The 20,645-nt window shown below is 47.5% G+C and overlaps 1 protein-coding gene and 1 long non-coding RNA gene across 2 annotated transcripts in view; one reads left to right on the top strand and one right to left on the bottom strand.

The window, feature by feature from the left end:
- The window catches only part of GPALPP1 (GPALPP motifs containing 1), a 40,804-nt gene extending 20,590 nt beyond the window's left edge, over positions 1 to 20,214 (top strand). The window contains exons 5-8 of the mRNA XM_074961119.1: positions 17,027 to 17,158; positions 17,336 to 17,500; positions 17,906 to 18,004; positions 19,984 to 20,214. Coding sequence (XP_074817220.1) covers positions 17,027 to 17,158; positions 17,336 to 17,500; positions 17,906 to 18,004; positions 19,984 to 20,199 — 612 coding nt within the window. The 3' untranslated portion in view covers positions 20,200 to 20,214. The remainder of the gene's footprint in view (positions 1 to 17,026; positions 17,159 to 17,335; positions 17,501 to 17,905; positions 18,005 to 19,983) is intronic.
- LOC141992263 (uncharacterized) lies at positions 2,658 to 18,072 on the bottom strand. Its single transcript, XR_012640563.1, has 5 exons — positions 17,858 to 18,072; positions 16,115 to 16,257; positions 6,988 to 7,135; positions 6,785 to 6,912; positions 2,658 to 4,498 (listed from the first exon to the last, which is right to left on the bottom strand). It is a non-coding gene; the product is annotated as an uncharacterized LOC141992263 (long non-coding RNA).
- Positions 20,215 to 20,645: the final 431 nt, after the last annotated feature.

Raw genomic sequence — 20,645 nt, 5'->3', positions numbered from 1 at the left:
TGATCTGATCCAAAGCCCACTGAAATAACTTTTTAATGCAGTAGATCTTGCTTTCCACCTACAGAGCAAGACAAATCCCTGTCCTGTAGAGTTTACGGTCTAAAATATCTGGCTCATTTTGGGTGCCATTGCAGTATAAACAATCAATGATAATCAAGTAGCTTCTGAACTGTAACTGCAGAATCCTGTCTGAAAGGGATTGTGCAGAGGAAAAGTAAGTTTCTCTGCCCACCTTTTCATTTATCTTGTGCTTGAGCATGCTAGGCACTTCAGGGAATTTAGAAAAGAAATAATCCCTGCCCTGTAGAGTTTACAGGTCTAAGTTTAGTTATCTAACAAGTAAGTTGGGAGAAAACATCAAGACAGGGAGTTGGTGAGGAGCAAGAGGATAGAAGTAAGGAGCTGGCCAAAGGAGAGGAAATGTTGTGAGGTTTGGGGAAAAGGAGGGATGAGGGTGCAAACAGCAGGTGTTATAAAATGGTGTCAAACTTCTTATTCTTTACCACAAAGTCTGCTCTTTCTTGGTTTTGCTGAAGGATGGGTGTTTGTAGACTGAATTAAATAAAAAAGCCAAGCCTGTGGACTTGTAGTCAAACAAACGTCACCTCAGTTTCTCTTCTGGTATGATAGTCTCTCCCTAGAGGGTATTGTGGCACAGTTCAAACAAGCTTCCCTTCCTAGGACCCAAAATGCAAATAAATCCCAAAGAGATGGTATTCACTTCCCTGTCTCTGGGAGAGAGACAGCCGGATGGTCAGAATGGCTAGCCTGGCTTGATGGGTTCTAAACTACATTCCCAGAAGTCTGGGACAGTGCCCACTGACAGTTGAGTAGTGAGGGATACAGCAAATTCCCAACCACCCCACACCTGGAAATTTCACTCTTGCACTGTGAACAGAGGCAGTAATCTAGGGCTGCTTCCCAAACTACCATCTGTCCATGAACTCCTGCAGTGGCTGGAGAGAAATCCTGAAAGTTGATTAGTGCTGGGCTCAGATGATTCTCATACTAGATATAAAGAGCTGTTAGACTAGTTAGTATGAGATCTCACACTTATTTTGAAGGAGAGGGGTGTTGAATATTTAACAATGACAGTTTCTCCAAAGTGTTCATTTTGTATTGAGCTTAAACGCCACAGTTTTAAACATGTCTAAAATCTTATCTCTGCATCCGATGAAGTGAGCTGTAGCTCACAAAAGCTTATGCTCAAATAAATTGGTAAGTCTCTAAGGTGCCACTTGTACTCCTTTTCTTTTTGCATATCTTCTCAGTTGCTCTTGTCTTTTGTGATATGTCAGTGGTTCTATGTAGATGGGGCCTGAATTGTATGTTTTTAAAAAAGTAAAAAAAAAAAAAATTGATATACCTTTACATGCCTCCTTTATCTATCATAAGGAAGTAAAAATTGGGCACAAGCGCTCCCCCTCCTCCTCTGCATGTCATCTTCAATTACTGGTCAGATCATGGTGTGCTTTAGGATGGGAAATGGTCATTTTTTTTCCCATTTACTCTCCTCCCTATTTGAGATTTTTTTCAAAATTCTGCTCTCCATTACTCCCTCCCGTTGCCCTTTGTGTCTTTCCTTTCTCACTACTACCTCTGAATGCCTAACTCACACTGGTATGTGACTTAGCAGGGAGCCCTGCTCCAAGATAATATATACTGGTAGGGAAGGTGTAAAATATGTGACAGAATTGTTGCCATATGTTCAGTGTCATAACACATGTAATTGTTTCAGGTAAACGTTAGCACGTGTTTGTACCAACTTTTCCTTATTCTGTTGTTCTGAAGCGTTTCAATTTTCAAGGCAAGGCCCCAGCCTACTAGAGTGTAAGTGCTGTTCTGAAACCAAGCTTTTTTTATTAGCACTTTGTGCTGTGACCATTCTGCTACCTCCTACAGCGCGTATTGTCATGATTTATAATGAAGAATGATAGTCTGCTGTTTAAAAATATTCCTAACTGCAAGTAATGATTAAGCAGTTTGTCATATTGACAAATGTCTGGTTGCAGAGATATCAAAATTTGGCTGTTTCTACATTTCAAACAAAAAAGTATAAAAATTCCTCCATTGTTAAATAGGGACCTCCAGATCATGTGTCAAGTGAAGTGTTTGTAACAAAGAAACTTAATTTATTGCAGAGATTTTTTTTCTAGTTTCAACAGGTAAACATTTTTATAATCTTTTAGTGTGTTAGCTGTGATGGATGCGATTTGTTCCTATGACACTTATTGCACAGTTGTAGAGAGCATACATTTTCTACATTAAAATAATTAACTTTTTTTTACTATTCAGTTTGGCAAGAGGAGGTTTTCGTTATCTGTAGAGACAGCTTATTCTGTCGACTCTTCATTGTAATTGTTGTGTATTGAATTCTCACAATACTTGTGTATTTTTTAGATTTGTTTAAGTGCATGTATTTGGGGACAGGAGGTAGGAGTGTGTTGAACTTAACATTAATGAGCAAGGAAACAAGATGGACTTCACTTAAAACCTAGCAGAGTTTCTTTATCTTTCATCTTCAAAGCGCTTATGATAACTTGTGAAATCTTTTAAACTTTTGTTCCGGATTTCTTTTTCCATCCTCTTTGGCCACATTCTGAGAAACAACAAAATACCACCGTGGTAGTTTATTCAATACTTACAGTTTAAAATCAGAGAAAAAGCTTTAGGGTAAAAAGAGAAGAGATAATACCATTACATGCACACACTATTAGGGTTATGAAAGGATAATCATCCTTGTCCTCTTCAGCCTTTCAACTCCATTGGATGCAGGTAGTCACAACATCCTTTTCAACTCTTCCCTCGTTTCATGACTCTATACCTCACTCTCTCTCTCGCTAACTTTTGGAGTGTTGCTTCAGTTTTTCTACCTCTTCCTGCTCCCACTAGTGGTCAGTTTCCAACAGGGTTTTATCCTTGGCCATTCTTTCTCTCTGTGTGCTATAGACCAGGGTGACCCCATCCATGATTATGGTCTCAAATGGCCACCTTCTTCGAGTAGTGGCCCTATGATTGCTCCACTGTAGATGTGCTTGCAGCCCTGTGCTGCTGATGGGAGAACTTCGGTAGCCATGTCCGTTAGGTCAGTACATGTGCTGTCTCTCCATGTGCCCTGCGATGAGACTAGTCAGTGCACACAGGCTAACCCTGCTCAGTTCCTTCTCAACCACCCCTGGCTCAAGAGGTAGCTATTTGCAGTCCACTACAACAATTGCTTTCGTTTTTGCATTTACATAGTTAGTGTAGTCATTTTTCCCCTTATTTTTCTCAAATTTTTTTTAAATGTTTTTCCCTATTCCCGCCCTCCCCCGTTGTGGACCCTTCCCCCAATGGGGTATGCCCAGTTCGCTGGTCTTCAAGAAGTGCCTCTCTTGCAAAGAGGTGATCCCTACCTCAGACAAGTACTCCCAGTTCATTTGCTGCTTTGCGGAAGGCCACATTCAACAAAAGTATGATCTCTGCCAACAATTCAGGTCCCACTCTCATAAGGATAGAGAGCCCAGACAGAAGATTTTCATGGAGGCGGCTCTCTGGCCCTCCGCCACAAGTCACCTGGCAGATGTGAGTGTTCGCTACAGCCCTCAACATCTAAAGGTTGCAGGTCAAAGAAACAAGCTGCTAATCCCTCTCATGAATCGTCGAAGCAGGAAGTCCACCACAGTGAGCCCTGAGAGAGCCACAAGCGCTCTCCGGCATGCTCAGTACTATCAGCAGCAAGACTATCCCAGTCCAGTACCCATGGCTCATGGAAGTTCGCAGTGGCTGGTAGAGTTGACAAGCGTATGGACCCGATGGGCAGAGGCACCGAGTCACAAGGACAGGAATAAGCACTCTGCTACAAAGGCGTTGCCGGTACAAAAGTCTACATCGATACCAACATCAACACCTCATCCAGTACCAGAGCAGCCAGTACAGACAAGATCCCCATCTCCCCCAGTACTGCCCGCGGCAGCCAGTCAGTCGGTCCCACCAGAATTCCAACATTCTAGGGACCTCTATGTATCTGATGTACCAGAGCCTCTTCTTGGTACCAGCACCTTTGCACTGAGTCTTTGCCCAGCACAGGAGTCCTCCCCACTCCCCCGCCCTCTAGTGAGGGCTCAGATAGCAAACCCAAGGAGGTAGCATCACAGTACTCCTCCCAGGCTCCTTACAGTGTCCAATATCAACAGGACCCTCGAGCATACCTTCAGATGGCCCCACCATCTTGGCATGGGCACAACCATGCTCTCTGCCACCACAGTGGCCATACTGGGACCCTTGGGCTGCCTATCGCCAGCATACCTCTCGAGCTTCTGGCCCCACTTGAGAACCCTCGAGATGCCTCCCTTTAGCTGCGGTGTCGAGAGCTTCAGAACCTCCAGAAGAAATTGTGGAAGAACAGGAGGGCAGTGCTGAGAAAGAAGTGACCCCAAGGACCAGATCCTCCTCCCCAGATGAGGTAGTCATGGCTCCCCCACTGTCTCTGGCTGATGACTTTAGTCTCTTCCAGGACCTAGCGAAGAGAGTGGCAGACACGCTCCAAATACTGCTGGAAGAAGTCACGGACACGCACCATCATCTCCTTGACATACTCCGTTCATCCTAGTCTTCAAAGATTGCCCTATTAACAAGGCCATTCTGTACCTGGCAAGAATCATTTGGCAAACCCCAGCATTGGTGGCACCTACCTGCAAGTGACCGGACAAAAAATATGTCCCAGCAAGGGAGACTGTGAATTCCTCTTCTCCCACCCTCCACCTAAGTCCGTTGTGGAGGACGCTATTACAGAGGCTCCCCGGGTTACGCAAGACCCAACTTACGCAAATTTGCACTTACGGAAAAAGTTCCATAAGCTAGAAAGAGGAGTGGGGTGGTTTGTTTGTTTTTTTGCGTAACGTTCGGGTATACGTTTCTGACTTACGCAAAATTGGAGTTACGCAAGGCTTTCCAGAACGGAACGATTGTGTAAATCGGGGAGCATCTGTAGTTCCTGTGTCCATCAACACAGAAGAGGTCCACTCCCTACGATAGTGACTGGAAGCATTTGAATGTCTTTGGGAGGAAGATGAACTCCTCAGCCATTCTTCAGTATCAGATTGCCAATTACGAAGCCCTGACAGAAAAACACGACTACATAAATTATTCAAAACAAATTTTCAAGGTGTAAACCATCTGGCCCACAATCTGTCTCATCCTAGCAGTCTACATCCGAGCACCAATTTTGATGTGTTGGTTGAGGTGTCAATAGACCATTTCCTCCAGCTGCTACAGCCATTGGTTGACATTTGGTCACTGGTTGACAATGTTCTGCAGCACCTGGAAACACACAGTATTGGACCAATGTATTCTAGAGATCATTCGCAGTGGGTACTCTATCCATTTTACATCCCTGCCCTCTCCAACACCCTTCCGTGTCCCTTTTCAGTGAACCTTCTCATGAGAATTTACTATGCCAAGAGTTAAATAGTCTCCTCCAGTTAGAAGCCATAGAACCAGTACCTCAACATCTATGAGGCAAAGGATTCTACGCTTGATATTTCCTAATTCTCAATAGGGAGGGAGGTTGGAGATCCATACTAGACTGCAGAGTTCGCAACAAGATTGTCAAAGCTCAAAAATTCGAGATCACTCTAGCAATGATCATCCCAGTGTTGGAATAGGACGATTGGTTTTCAGCCCTCGACTTTCAGGATGCCTGCTTCTGTATCGCAATCTTACCCTCTCAGACGATTTCTCAGATTCACTCTAGGACAAGACACTACCAGTAAAGGCTACTCCCTTTCGGGCTATCATTGGCCCCGAGAATATTTTCTAAGGTTCTCTCAGTAGTGGCCACACGCTTATGCTCCCAGGGGATCACAATTTACTGTTATCTGGATGATTGTCTTCTCATAGCCCAATCCCTCCAAGAGGCTCACTGAGTCACTAAAGCTGCAATGCACTTGTTCACAGAACTGGGCCTACAGATCACCAGCCAAAAGTGAACCCTTGTTCCAGTGCAAAACCTGGAATTCATAGGTGCCAACCTCGACCCATTACAGGCCAGACCTCTTCTACCTCAACACAGATTTCTCTCCCTGGCCACACTCGAGACCATACAAAGCAGCCCACAAATATCAGCCAGACACTCCCTCCAACTCTTGGGGCAAATGGCTGCGAGCACAGCGGTAATACCACCTGGAGGCATCGCATGGGAAGCCTCGCATATGTGGTTCAGTTCAGTTTACGAACCAAACAGGGACAGACTAGACAAACCCCTGTCACTACCCACCAGGATCAAGAACTCCTAAGAGTGGTGGAAAGACGCAGGCAACGTTGGAAAAGCCACCCCCTTCTCACAACCTTCCCCCCACCTCTCCCGGACGCATCGCTCAGAGAGTGGGGTTCACATTTAAATGACCTCACAACACAAGGCACATGGTTACCCACAAAGATAGCCCTTTACATGAAGCTCCTTGAGCTAAAGGCGGTCAGGAATGCCTGTGCCCACTTCGTCCCACTGATGAAAGGATCGCACACAAGAGTCTTAACAGGCAACATAGCCTGTATGTACTAAATAAATTGACCAGGGGGAGCCAGTTCACCGTCCCTCTGTGCAGAGGCAATGAGACTGTGGAACTGATGCGTCTTTCATGAAGTCACACTGTCAACAGCTTACCTCCTGGGCACACAACTCTCGGTAGCAGACAGTCTCAGTCGGGAATTCCCACAGAGCCACAAGTAGGAGCAAGACCCAGAAATACTTCACACTCTATTAGGGTGGTGGGGGACACTGACCATAGATCTGTTTGTCACTTACCTGAACAAGAAATGCCTACGCTACTGCTCCAGAGCTGGAATAGGATAACATTTTCTGGGCGATGCTCTCCTCCTCCCTTGGGACAGGGACCTTCTCTCTGCCTTTCCTCCTTTTCCCCCACTGTCCTGCTGAAAATAAAAAAAAGAGATGGAGCACATCATACTGATCATCCTACTTGGCCAAGACAGACCTGGTATTCTTACCTGTCATAGCTTCCAATGTGCTCATTGATCCCTCTCCCAGCCACTCTGTACCTCCTCTCAGAGAGCAGAGGATATTCCCCATGCTGAGGTGTAGGGTTTCTTCGCTTTGAGGCATGGCTCCTTCTTGGTTCCAACACCTAGAAAGCTCCTGCTCCAAGGAGGTACAAGGAGATATTATTACACAGTAAAAAGTCCTCAACATGACATACTTACCAGCAAAAATGGTCCAGGTTTCGGATTCTGTGTACTTCCCAACAGATATCCCTGACATCTTCCACATCTCTTAGCCTAGGCACTGGCCCTAAAAAGACCAGGACTATCTCTAAGCTCTCAGATAGTTGCACCTAGCAGCTAGAACAGCCTTCCACCAACCAGTAGAGGGATACTCAGTACTATCACACCCAACCACGAAAAGGTTCCTCAATAGTGTAGTAAACCTCTTCCTGCAGCCGTGACTTCCTCCTCGCACACAGAACCTAAACCCTAGCCTTCTATCTGGATAGGACAAAGGTTTCCGCCTCCTATGCCATCTTCAGCTCACAATACAGTCATCTGTAACTGACCCAACTCCAAAGACCCAACCTGCTAATAAGGATAGTGCATGGGAGTTACCTGCAGTGGAGCATCCATACGAACGCCACTCAAAGAAGTTACTCATCTTGTGCAGTAATGATGGTTCAAGATGTGTTCCCCATGGGTGCTCCACAAACCGCCCTCCTCCCGTGTACGCCAGGGTTCTTGTCTATGACTGTGCGGTAGAGAAGGAACTGAGAGGGGTTAGCCCACATCTGCTGTCTGATCGACACTACTACTGAAGCTCTCCAATCAGCAATGCAGGGAGGCAAGCACACCTGCAGTGGAGAACCCATAGTGACACACATCTCGAAGAACCCGCCTTACTGCACAAGGTGAGTAACTTATTTTACACTGAAATGTGGTGTTTTTTTTCTCTCCACTCTCTTCTGCCACTGCCTCATCCACTGTTTGGAAGCCCACCTGTCAACTTAAACTCAGCATGCCAAAACCATCTCATACCCAAATAAATCCCTCCTTTCCTTTCTCCATCATATTAGATAATTCTACAGTTGTGTCAGTTTTGTGGGCCCACAACCTCATTGTCCTCCTACACTCTTGCCTTCTGTGACGCAGCAGGGAGAGGGGAGTGTTGACCTGGTAATGTGGCAGGGGAGTTTCACTGGGGATGGGAGACCTGAGAGCCTGTAACCTGAGCCAGGAGTGGGAGGGGTAGGTAACACCTCTGCCCGGGAAACTGGACAAAGGCTGCAGGAGAGAGTCTGCTGGGGGGGGGGAGGGGTTGGTTTCAGTTTTGGGCTGGGTGGTGGAACGCAGGGAACCCCAGGGCTGGGTCTAAGCTCCCTGCCCCCCAGAAGGACTTGACTCAGGGGTCCTTGTTGTACCCACAAGCTCTGTTTTAGACTGTGTTCCTATTGTCCAATAAACCTTCTGTTTTACTGGCTGGCTGAGTGTCACAGTGAATTCCAGGAAGAGGGGTGCAGGGCCTGGACTCCCCCACACTCCGTGATAACTGGTGGCAGAGGTGGGATGTACTGCACCCCGTGAATGGCGCTTCCTGCAGTAAGTGACTGGGGAACAATAAAATTAAGGGGGATTGACGGGGACCAAGCGTGCTGAAGATTCAGAGAGAGACGGTTTCAGGGGGCGGTTAACCCCTGGGAGTGTGTGACCAGAGAGGACTTTTGCAGTAACAGGGCCCCCGGGGGATTGCAGCGAGCGGTCCCAGGGGCAAAGAGGAGGTGACCTCAAGGAGGACTGGCACCCTAGAGGTTCTTCCTAAAAACCGTGGAAAGCTGCACTGGCCTGCGAGTGGCCAGCAGGGATATGTATGCTAAATGCCTTAAGAGCGACCTGGTGGAGCTCTGCAGGCAGAGGGGGCTGCACATTGGGAGGTTCACTAAGGCACAGCTGATTGCCCAGTTGGAGGAGAAGGATCGCTTGGATGACCCGATCCCTGTCCCTGAGGGAAGCCGCCCAGTGGACGCAGCGTGGGCCCTGGGGCCTGACCGGGCTGGGAGGGGTCAGACTGCTGCCAAGGACATCCCGAGATCCTTCCTACCTATGCCTAGGGGAGGGGTTGGGGGAAGCCCAGCGAATACTGAGGGCACCCTGACCCTGGCAGCCAGCAGGAGATCCTCCCGGCGGAGCTCCCCATCCCTGGAGTGGAGTTGGCTGGAATGGGAGAGGGAGATGAAAATGAGGGAGCTGGAGGATCATGAAAAGCAGCGTCAGCATGAGGAGAAGCAACGTCAGCATGAGCAGGAGGAGAAGGAGAAACAGAGGCAGCATGAAGAGAAGCAGAGACAGCTGGAGCTGGCCAGGCTGAGGAGCAGTGGGGCCCCGGCTGCGGTGAGTGAGGGGGGACCCAAGACTGTAAGGAGCTTTGATAAGTGCTTCCTGGCCCAGCGTAAGGAGGGGGAAGACATAGATAGCTTCTTGACGGCCTTTGAGAATGCCTGTGAGATGCACAGGGTTGACCCTGCAGACAGGCTCCGGTTTCTCACACCCTTACTGGACCCCAAAGCTGTGGAGGTGTACAGCTGAATGAAAGGGGAGGAAGCAGGGGACTACGAACTGTTCAAAAAGGCCCTGCTCCGTGAGTTTGGGCTGACCCCCGAGATGTACCGGAAAAGGTTCCGGAGTCACGTAAAACGCCTGAGGTTACATACCTACAACTGGTCAACCGAATGCAGGGATATGCCCGCAAGTGGACAGCTGGGGCCCGAGCTAAAGAGGACCTGCTTGACCTAATTGTACTGGAGCAACTGTATGAACAGTGCCCTTCCGACCTGAGGCTATGGTTGGTGGACAAAAATCTAGAGAACCCACAGCATGCAGGGCAGCTGGCCGACGAGTTTGTGAACAGTTGGTCAGGGGGTAGCAGGGAGGAGTCCCAAAAGAACAGGCCCCCCATGATTCAGAGAGTGAGTCACCATGGGACCTCCCAGCGGGGAAATATGGAGAACCCCCTCCCAAAGGGAACGCATGGCGTCAGGACCATCCGACCCGCTCGAGGGGACCAACATGACATGAGCTACTATCGCTGTGGCCAGAGAGGCCACGTACGGACCCAGTGCCCCAGGCTCAGGGACAGACTGAGCAGACCCAACCTACCCAGAGTTAACTGGGTAGGGACCCACCTGGACGAGGGGCAGACGGCCCAGGCAAGGGGGGCTGCCAGCTTACCACCTGCTCAGGAGGGAAGAGTACCCGAGGCCAGCTCCTCCAGAGGGCTCGATGCTCTGGACTCAGGGTTCTCTGTTTACAGGGTGGGCACAGGGCTGTCCCTGCGGAGCGAGTGCCTTGTTCCCCTGGAGGTGGATGGGAGAAAGGTCAATGGATACTGGGATACGGGCGCGGAGGTGACGCTGGACTGGCCCGAGGTGGTAGCCCCAGATCAGGTGGTGCCCAACACCTACCTGACTCTGACGGGGGTGGGTGGAACCCTATTCAAGGTGCCCATGGCAAGGGTACACCTGAAATGGGGGGCCAAGGAGGGCCCCAAGGACATGGGGATGCACCACCATTTGCCCACTGAGGTTTTGATGGGGGAGGGGGACCTAGAGGACTGGCCAAGCAACCCCCAGACCGCCCTGGTTGTGACCCAGAGCCGGCGAGGGGCACTGTGCCCCGACCTTGGGGAGGGTACTACACCGGAGGCGCAGGACCCTACCCTGGTGGGGAGGGAGTGCCGAGGGGCATGGCTCAGAGAGGCTGTGGCCTCAGACCCAGCCAATGAGAGGGAACCGATCCTCATCCCTTCCCTAGCTGCTGAGTTCCAGAAAGATCCCTCCTTGCAGAAGCTCAGGGACCTGACAGACCTCAGTGTGGTACAGACCATGAGGAGAGGTTGCCAGGAGAGGTCCCTATGGGAGAAGGGGTTCCTGTACTGAAAATGGGCTCCCCCAGGGGAAGTGGAGTCCTGTGGGATCAGGAGGCAGCTGGTGGTCCCCCAGAAGTATCACTGCAAGCTACTGTACTTGGCCCATCACATCCACCTCTCGGGGCACCAGGGAATCTGGCGCACCCGGCAGAGGTTGCTACAGAACTTTTACTGGCCTGGGGTCTTTACCACTGTCTGGCAGTATTGCTGATCCTGTGACCCCTGTCAGAGGGTGGGGAAGGCCCGGGACAAGGGGAAAGCAGCTTTGAAACCTTTGCCCATCATAGAGGAGCCTTTCCAGAAGGTGGCCATGGACATAGTGGGACCTTTCCGCAAGATGACCCAGTCGGGGAAGAAATACATTCTGGTGGTGGTAGATTTTGCCCCCCGCTACCCAGAGGCAGTGCCCTTAGCTTCCATTGAAGCAGACACCGTGGCAGATGCGCTCCTGACCATTTTCAGTCGAGTGAGGTTCCCCAAGGAAGTCTTGACAGACCAAGGATCCAATTTCATGTCGGCCCTACTCCGGTGCTTGTGGGAGAAATGTGGGGTCTGGCACAACTGGGCCTCAGCTTATCAAACCCAGTCCAATGGGCTGGTGGAGGGGTTCAGTGGGATGCTAAAGATGATGCTGAAAACCTTTATGAACCAGCATCCACAGGATTGGGACAGGCACTCATCTCACCTGCTGTTCGCGTACAGGGAGGTACCCCAGGAGTCTGCCTTTCGAACTGTTATATGGAAGGAGGGTAAGGGGTCCCTGGACATGATGAGAGACGAATGGGAGGGGAAGGCCACTCCCAATGGAGAGTGGAGTGGAGTATGTCCTGATCTTCCAAGCGAGACTTGCTGAACTCATGGGCCTGGCCAGGGAGAATCTGGCCAGAGCCCAGAAGAAGCAGAAGGTGTGGTATGACCACACAGCGTGGGCCCGTGCCTACGCCACCGGGGATCAGGTGATGGTTCTCATCCCCATGAGAGAGAACAAACTACAGGTCGCCTGGGAGGGCCCTTTCAAGGTTGTCAAGCAGCTAAATGAGGTAAACTATGTGGTGGAGATGTCTAACGGGGTGCACCACCGCCGGGTGTACCATGTGAATATGATGAAGCCATATTATGCCAGGGGGGATGTGGTGTTGGCTATGTGTGGACATTGGGAGGAGCAGGGAGATGACCCTTTAGTAGATCTATTCCCTGGGACCACAGCTGGTTCACCCCTGGAAACAATTCCCCTCTCGGATCAGCTAACCCCTGCCCAGCAAGCTGAGATCAGGGGGGTGCTGCATCCATACCAACAGCTGTTTTCCAACCAGCCTGGACGCACTAATCTGACTGTCCACCAGGTGCAGACAGGATCGCACCCGCCGATAAGATGCTCCCCCTTCCGAGTCACAGGGAAAACTGCTCAGGACCTGGAAAGAGAGGCCAGGGACATGCTGGCTTTGGGGGTGATCCAGCCATCTGCCAGCCCTTGGGCCTCACCGGTGGTGCTGGTCCCCAAAAAGGATGGGTCGACCCGGTTCTGTGTGGACTATCGGAAGCTCAGTGCCATCACTGTATCTGATGCCTACCCCATGCCCAGGCCTGATAAACTCCTAGACAAATTGGGAGGAGCTCGGTACCTTACCACCATATGCATCTTACAAAGGGCTACTGGCAAGTGCCGCTGGATGCAGATGCCTGGCTGAAATCGGCCTTTATCACCCCTCTGGGGCTCTGAGTTCCTGGACGTGCACAAGTCCATGGGGCCGGATGCGTTGCATCCGAGAGTGCTAAAGGAGTTGGCGGATTTGATTGCAGAGCCATTGGCCATTATCTTTGAAAACTCATGGCGATCGGGGGAAGTCCCGGACGACTGAAAAAAGGCTAATGTAGTGCCCATCTTTAAAAAAGGGATGGAGGAGGATCCTGGGAACTACAGGCCAGTCAGCCTCACCTCAGTCCCTGGAAAAATCATGGAGCAGGTCCTCAAGGAATCAATTCTGAAGCACTTAGAGGAGAGGAAAGTGATCAGGAACAGTCAGCATGGATTCACCAAGGGCAAGTCATGCTTGACTAATCTAATTGCCTTCTATGATGAGATAACTGGCTCTGTGGATGAAGGGAAAGCAGTGGACGTGTTGTTCCTTGACTTTAACAAAGCTTTTGACACTGTCTCCCACAGTATTCTTGTCAGCAAGTTAAAGAAGTATGGGCTGGATGAATGGACTATAAGGTGGATAGAAAGCTGGCTAGATTGTCGGGCTCAATGGGTAGTGAGCAATGGCTCCATGTCTAGTTGGCAGCCGGTATCAAGTGGAGTGCCCCAAGGGTCGGTCCTCAAGCCAGTTTTGTTCACTATCTTCATAAATGATCTGGAGGATGGTGTAGATTGCACCCTCAGCAAGTTTGCAGATGACACTAACCTGGGAGGAGTGGTAGATACGCTGGAGGGTAGGGATAGGATACAGAGGGACCTAGACAAATTGGAGGATTGGGCCAAAAGAAATCTGATGAGGTTCAACAAGGACAAGTGCAGAGTCCTGCACTTAGGACAGAAGAATCCAATGCACCGCTACAGACTAGGGACCGAATGGCTCGGCAGCAGTTCTGCAGAGAAGGACCTAGGGGTTACAGTGGACGAGAAGCTGGATATGAGTCGACAGTGTGCCCTTGTTGCCAAGAAGGCCAATGGCATTTTGGGATGTATACGTAGGGGCATAGCCAGCAGATCGAGGGATGTGATTGTTCCCCTCTATTCGACATTGGTGAGGCCTCATCTGGAGTACTGTGTCCAGTTTTGGGCCCCACACTACAAGAAGGATGTGGAAAAATTGGAAAACATCCAGCGGAGGGCAACAAAAACGATTAGGGGACTGGAACACATGACTTATGAGGAGAGGCTGAGGGAACTGAGGATGTTTAGTCTGCGGAAGAGAAGAATGAGGGGGGATTTGATAGCTGCTTTTAACTACCTGAAAGGGGGTTCCAAAAAGGATGGCTCTAGACTGTTCTCAGTGGTGATAGATGACAGAACAAGGAGTAATGGTCTCAAGTTGCAGTGGGGGAGATTTAAGTTGGATATTAGGAAAAACTTTTTCACTAGGAGGGTGGTGAAACACTGGAATGCGTTACCTAGGGAGGTGGTGGAATCTCCTTCCTTAGAAGTTTTTAAGGTCAGGCTTGACAAAGCCCTGGCTGGGATGATTTAATTGGGGATTGGCCCTGCTTTGAGCAGGGGGTTGGACTAGATGACCTCCTGAGGTCCCTTCCAACCCTGATATTCTATGATTCAGCCTCAAGGGAGCGCCGGCCACCTTCTAGCGCCTGGTGGATCAGCTATTGAGGGGGATGGAGAGTTTTGCCATGGCGTATATTGATGACATCTGTGTCTTTAGCCAGACCTGGGAGGACCATGTGTCCCAGGTTAGACAAGTGCTGGACCGACTCCTGAGGCTGGGCTGACCATAAAAGCTGGGAAATGCAAGGTGGGGTAGCTGAAGTATCTTACATGTGCTATCGGGTGGGGAGCAGCCACCTAAAGCCGGAACCAGCTATGGCGGAGGTGATCACTTTAGGCCCCACTTTAGTGCCATAGCTACCCCCATCACCGAGCTATGCAAGAAGGGGAAGCCAGACAAGGTGGTCTGGACCAAGCAGTGCCAGGAGGCTTTCCAGGCGCTGAAGGAGGCTCTGGTCAGTGGCCCAGTTCTGGCAAACCCAGACTTTGACAAGCCCTTTATGGTGTTCACCGACGCCTCAGACACGGGACTGGGGGCGGTGTTAATGCAGGAGGATGAAAAGGGGGAGAGACACCCCATCGTGTTTCTGAGCAAGAAGTTGCTACCCCGGGAGCAACACTACGTGGCCATCAAGAAGGAATGCCTGGCCAGGGTGTGGGCCCTCAAGAAACTAGAGCCATATCTCTTTGGGCGACACTTCACCCTGTATACCGACCACTCTCCCCTGACCTGGCTGCACTAGATGAAAGGAGCCAACGCCAAACTCCTGTCGTGGAGCCTGCTTCTGCACGATTATGACATGGACGTGGTCCTTGCGAAGGGAAGTGCCAACATGATAGCGGATGCGTTGTCCTGGAGAAGGGGCCCTGAACTCCCCAGCTCACTGGTCAGAGTGACCCTGCTCAGTTCAGTCTCGAAGGGGGGGGGGGGGGGGGGAAGAGATGTGACGCAGCATGGAGTGGGGAGTGTTGACCTGGGAATGTGGCAGGGGAGTTTCACTGGGGATGGGAGACCTGAGAGCCTGTAACCTGAGCCAGGAAGGGGAGGGGTAGGTAACACCTCTGCCCGGGAAACTGGACAAAGGCTGCAGGATAGAGCCTGCTGGGGGGGGGGGGGGGAGGGGTTGGTTTCAGTTTTGGGCTGGGTGGTGGAACGCAGGGAACCCCAGGGCTGGGTCTAAGCTCCCTGCCCCCCAGAAGGACTTGACTGAGGGGTCCTGATTTTACCCACAAGCTCTGTTTTAGACTGTGTTCCTATTGTCCAATAAACCTTCTGTTTTATCGGCTGGCTGAGAGTCGCAGTGAATCCCAGGAAGAGGGGTGCAGGGCCTGGACTCCCCCACACTCCGTGACACCTTCCTCTAACATTCACGGGGTGTCTAAAGCCTGCCACATCTTCCTTTACAAAATATCCAGATTGGGTCCGTGGTTTTCCTTATCGACTGGAGGTGGGGACACTTTTGTCTATTGGGATGGTTCTCGGGGTACCTAGGACTGTTGGTCATGTTGTTGCCCCTGTCTCTAGTAGGAGGTAGCCTTGCCCACAGTGGTTGTGTTACTTCCCTACCAACACCAGCTTGTTCTCCACTCAAGCTCGCTTCTCTGGGCTATGCCAACCCTGTTGTTGCCTTGTAGGTTACCAATAGATACCGTCACTCTCCTCTGCCACTTGAATGCATCTATCCCACTTAACAGGCCCCACCTTTACATCAGCATCAAACTCCTTACTCTCATTTTCAAGGCTTTGCACAACTCTGCCACTTCCTACAGCTCATCACTCGTCACTTGCCAGTCTCTTTCACAGAACCTGTGTCCTTCCATTTCCACCTAACTTACCGTATATGTTCGTTCAGAAGCCGAATATTTTTTGGTAAAAAAGTGATGCATCAAAGAGCGGGGGTCGGCTTATAATTGGGTCTACACCATAATTTGATTATTTTAAACTCTATGAAATCATTGAATATCTAATACATTTTCATTTTGTTTACCTGGAGCATCTGCAGGCATGGTAGTTCTTTTCTCTTAAAAGGACTTTTGCGCCATCTCCCATTCAGCACTCTACACCTAGAATGTCTCCCTTTATTCTGTACTCCATCCAGCCTTCTTCAGATCTGACTTTTTTCCAACAATCCTTCAAATAATATAAATTCCATTTTAAACAATGCTGAAAGGGAATTTAAAAAAACCAAACCTTAAGTAGGAACTAGCATAGCATATGCTGTACCAGTGAAGCAATCCCATAACTATATTCTGTGTATTCCTTCCTTCTTTCCACCCCCACCTTTTCCTGTTATCCTCCTCCCAACATCCAGTCTTGCTATAATCAACTTAAATTCCAAGCTCTTTTCTTGCTGTGTAAAATGCTAGGCACACCTATGGCAATACCTTAAGAATGCTGATGGTGGCAATGGAGGATATATTGGTGCCCATGATATCAGAGTTGTACGTGTACATTTCACTTGTATCTGATAATCATTTATCACTAAGAGCTTCAGGAGAGTGAGCAGAGTATCAAAAGATGATATCTTGATGTTGAATATTCTACACATCTTTAAAAAAAGTGCATTATTAATGTCTCTCAGGCAAGAGTTCTGCTGACCACCACTGATAACACTTTCAGAAGTGTAGAGATTAGAAATAATCTGGTTTCTATTAAAGGCAATTGGAGTAAGAGCTGGGACTGCACAGCTTTTAAATGCTTGGATGTATAAGTAATGTTTATTTATAATACACTTCTTCTTTCTGAATATTGAAAGAAATTATTGGTGACAGGCATGTTTGAGAAGAGAGTTGGGTTTATATGAACCATTAGGGAGACAATAGCATACAATTTATGTAGTTAAAAATATTTCTGTAGTGACCTATTATGGTTGATAGAGATCTTGTTTTATTTTTGGAAGGCAACAGATAGTAGCGAGGAAGACGCTGTCATAGGTCCAATGCCTGCAAAAGGACCAGTAGAATCCAATGTAACTAGAGACTTTGAACGCAGAGCTCAGCGAATGAAAGAAAAACTTACTTCTTCAGATGACGTAAGTTAATACTTTTTACTGTGCGTGTTTTCTTGGCCTAAAAAGATTTGTGTGAATTTTAGCAAGCCCAGCTATATGTATTGAAGATGCTAAATGACTAGCGCTTAAGAAAATGTTATGTAGAAAAATCCATAGTGGAAAGTTAAAAATAAATAAATTGTAATTTTTTTCTTAAAGGATGGGTCCAAGCAAGTTTCAAGGGAGTCTTGGATGACTGAGCTTCCACCAGAATTGAAAGGCTTTGGATTGGGCCCAAGAACTTTCAAGAGAAGAACAGATGAGAAATCAGGAGATAAGTCAATTTGGACAGATACTCCAGCTGACAGAGAGAGGAAAGCCCAAGTGAGCATTTATTTATTCATTCATTCATATAAACTTAACAGTCTATATGTTATAGGTCTTCTCAAAGTTCCCCTCTGCCATGCAGGCAAAACCTAATAAAAGTGCTCTCATTATGTTCCCCAAACACAGAAATTTCAGACCTAAAGTAGTTATTTTCCTTACATTAAACAACATTCTATCTCTGTCTGCTACAGCCTGGGAAGTCTATTGTTCTGTATCAATTTAACGAACAGTGTGGCCAGGCTGTTTCTTATCAAGCAGAACAAAAATGCCTGAGGGGCAGAGGCACCAAGGCTCTATCTTGACCTGCTCCTCTAATATTTAAGCAAGATAAATATAGATTTCTTTGTCACTTACTTCAGGTATGCTGCCTGCTCATAATTGCAGTCTGCTTTCTTTCATCAGGAAATGCAAGAGGCAAAGAAGTCAACAAGTAAAGCTGATGAAGAAATTGTATTATCGGCGAGAGACAAGAGACTGGCTGAGCAGCTGTCTTCATACAATGTAAGTATAAGCACAAAATGCTTTTTCTTCTAGGTTTCCTTGACTTCTTTACTCTCTTTTGGTTTCTCATTCCTAGCACTGTTGGTTTCCATGGTGATATCACTACATTCTTCTCTTCTGGGGCCCAAACCTGCAGCCATTTAAGCCATTAGAGAATTTGCCCTTGACTTCAACAAGAGCAAGATTGGGCCCTTCCGCTGCTGAAAAATAGTGTCTGTGTGTAGGGTTTTTATATGCATTTTCTTAGATGAGTTTCAGTTTGTGTTTTACTTAAATGATTCCCATGGTAGAACTTCCATTGCTGGGAACAGACAGTTTCAAGTCAAACAGTAAAAGACTGCACTGAATTATAGGCATCCCTGGAAGAAAACAGCATTACAGGTTTAATTGAAAGGTTAAAATACAGAACCATCCAAAGGAGGCTCGATGTGCCTAAGAGATCAATACCATAATTGTCTGCCTTTCGGGTAATATTTTTACTTGGAAATAGTCCTTGCTTTCTGCAAAAGCAGTTGTGGTTTTCATGGACAAATATTGGTAATTAAAAATCTGCCTCATATCAGCTTCACAATCACTTCCCTCCCCCACCCACTGCTGTCTCACAGCATGGGCTATTGTCTGTCCAACAGCTGCCCCTTCCTTTTCTCCCTTGTTTACAGCCATCAGCTGGAAGACAGTCAAATCTCCTGAGAGAAAACAATTGACTGAGAGAACAGCAACCTTGGTTTATATTAGAAGAACTGAGTTTATGGGGCACTCTTAATAATTGATTTGCAGTTCATTAGGTGATGTATCTTTTCAGATTTATAGGGCTTACAGATCCAGAGCTATTAGTGTAAGGTCTTGAATTTTCTCTGCATTTCCTGCTCCTGGTTCCGTTGTGGACATTACATAAATGCAGTTCTTTTAAATTGTATTGTCATCTCCCCTACCAACGAGAAACCCGTTACTGTGCAAGGTTAGCTGATGCCTCCGAGAATGTTTTGAAAAATGTTCTGCATAGAACTGAGTCTTAGGAAAAGGAAGAAAAGCCATTTGAAAATGACCTCTCTCCATTGATTTCCTACCAAGGCCGCTTCCATGGAAAGTGCTTTATATCTTAGTTTTAGCATCTGCAGTGATAACTTGGCACTATCAGTCCTCTGGTGTAACTCTATTAAAGTCAGTGGAATTACACCAGGAATGAGTCTGGCCTGTGATTTAATGATTTTCAACAGCAACAGTTTGATATCACAGAAGATGGTGACTACAGGTGGGGAATAAACAGAAGAAAAAATAGAATTTAACAAAGAGCTTGTCTTCATGTAGATGTCATTAAAAATATAGACAAAGATACAAGCAGATTTGCTTATAGACCAGTTTGTGTCAGGCCTTTGCACAGGTTTGCAGTGGGATAGGAGTTCCAAGGAACTGGCTAGCCATAGCAGGACGTACACACTTTACTCTCAGAGGATGGTGCAGCATCCCCTACTTGGGACTGATGCTGCTCCTGTTTAAAATCAATGGGAGTTTTACCATTGACTTGTATGAGAGCAGCATCAGGTTCTGAAAAACAACATGAGCCACTGATTCAGCAAAGCACCTAAGCCTGTGCTTTAACTTCAAGCAGGAGAGTAGTCCTATTGACTTCAGTGGCCTAATCAAATGCTTAAATTTAAACACATGCTTAAGTATTTTCTTGAATTAAGACCAAGCTTTAGTACTTTTTTTCCTGTAACTGCATAGTCACTTGTCTCCAGTGACAGTTTGAGGTAAGAACCCCATTTTAAAACTGTGTATAAAAGTGTATTTTTCTAATTTGAGTTGTCCTGCACTTGTCTACATTGAATTTCATTTACTTTCATGTTGCCCAGTAACTTAACTTGTTTTTCTGGAATTCCTCATAACCATCCTGACTAACACCGCTTATGTCATTTTTGTTTTTGCTATGTTTCACCATCATTCTGCAATATTCACCCTCCTTCTTCCCCTATTTCCAGGACTCAAAAAGATCAGAATCTCTCATGGATATGCATCATAAAAAATTAAAGAGCAAAGCAGCTGAAGATAAGAAGCCTCAAGAGAGAAGGCCATTTGACAGAGACCAGGACCTCCAAGTCAATCGATTTGACGAAGTTCAAAAGAAAGCCCTGATAAAGAAATCCAGAGAGTTAAACACCAGGTTTTCACATAGCAAAGGAAATATGTTTTTATAATGCAAATATAAAATTTTCTTTCAGGATAAATCTATTGAACTTGAACAACTTCCAAAAAAAGTACCTTTTTCTGTAAATAATACTTGTGTGCAAAATAAATTTTGTTATGCTTAAAAAGGAATGTTGATATGTGAATTTTTTTCTTACACGTATATATTCTATTTAGGAAATGTATACAACAACAGTTATACAATCTGTAGTGTATAAAGATCAGAAAAGATAGTTCAAAATTGTTGCAAGATAAGTTGGTTAACCACATTTTTAAATAATTTCAAAAAGGATAAATTTAAAAGTGGTTATTGTGATCCTTTGGGATTCTCCCAGGACAATAAAGCATTCAATCACCACCTGCCCTGCAACTCTGGGTGCCTTGAATGTTATTCTGCTGTGGCTCACAGCCCAGACAGCCTACAAGCATGCAGATCTCACCCAGGCTTCCACCACCC

Source organism: Natator depressus, chromosome 1, assembly GCF_965152275.1.
Source record: "Natator depressus isolate rNatDep1 chromosome 1, rNatDep2.hap1, whole genome shotgun sequence".
Lineage (NCBI taxonomy): Eukaryota > Metazoa > Chordata > Testudines > Cheloniidae > Natator > Natator depressus.
The sequence above is the reverse complement of the archived record's forward strand: the minus strand, read 5'-3'. Positions and strand labels throughout refer to the sequence as shown.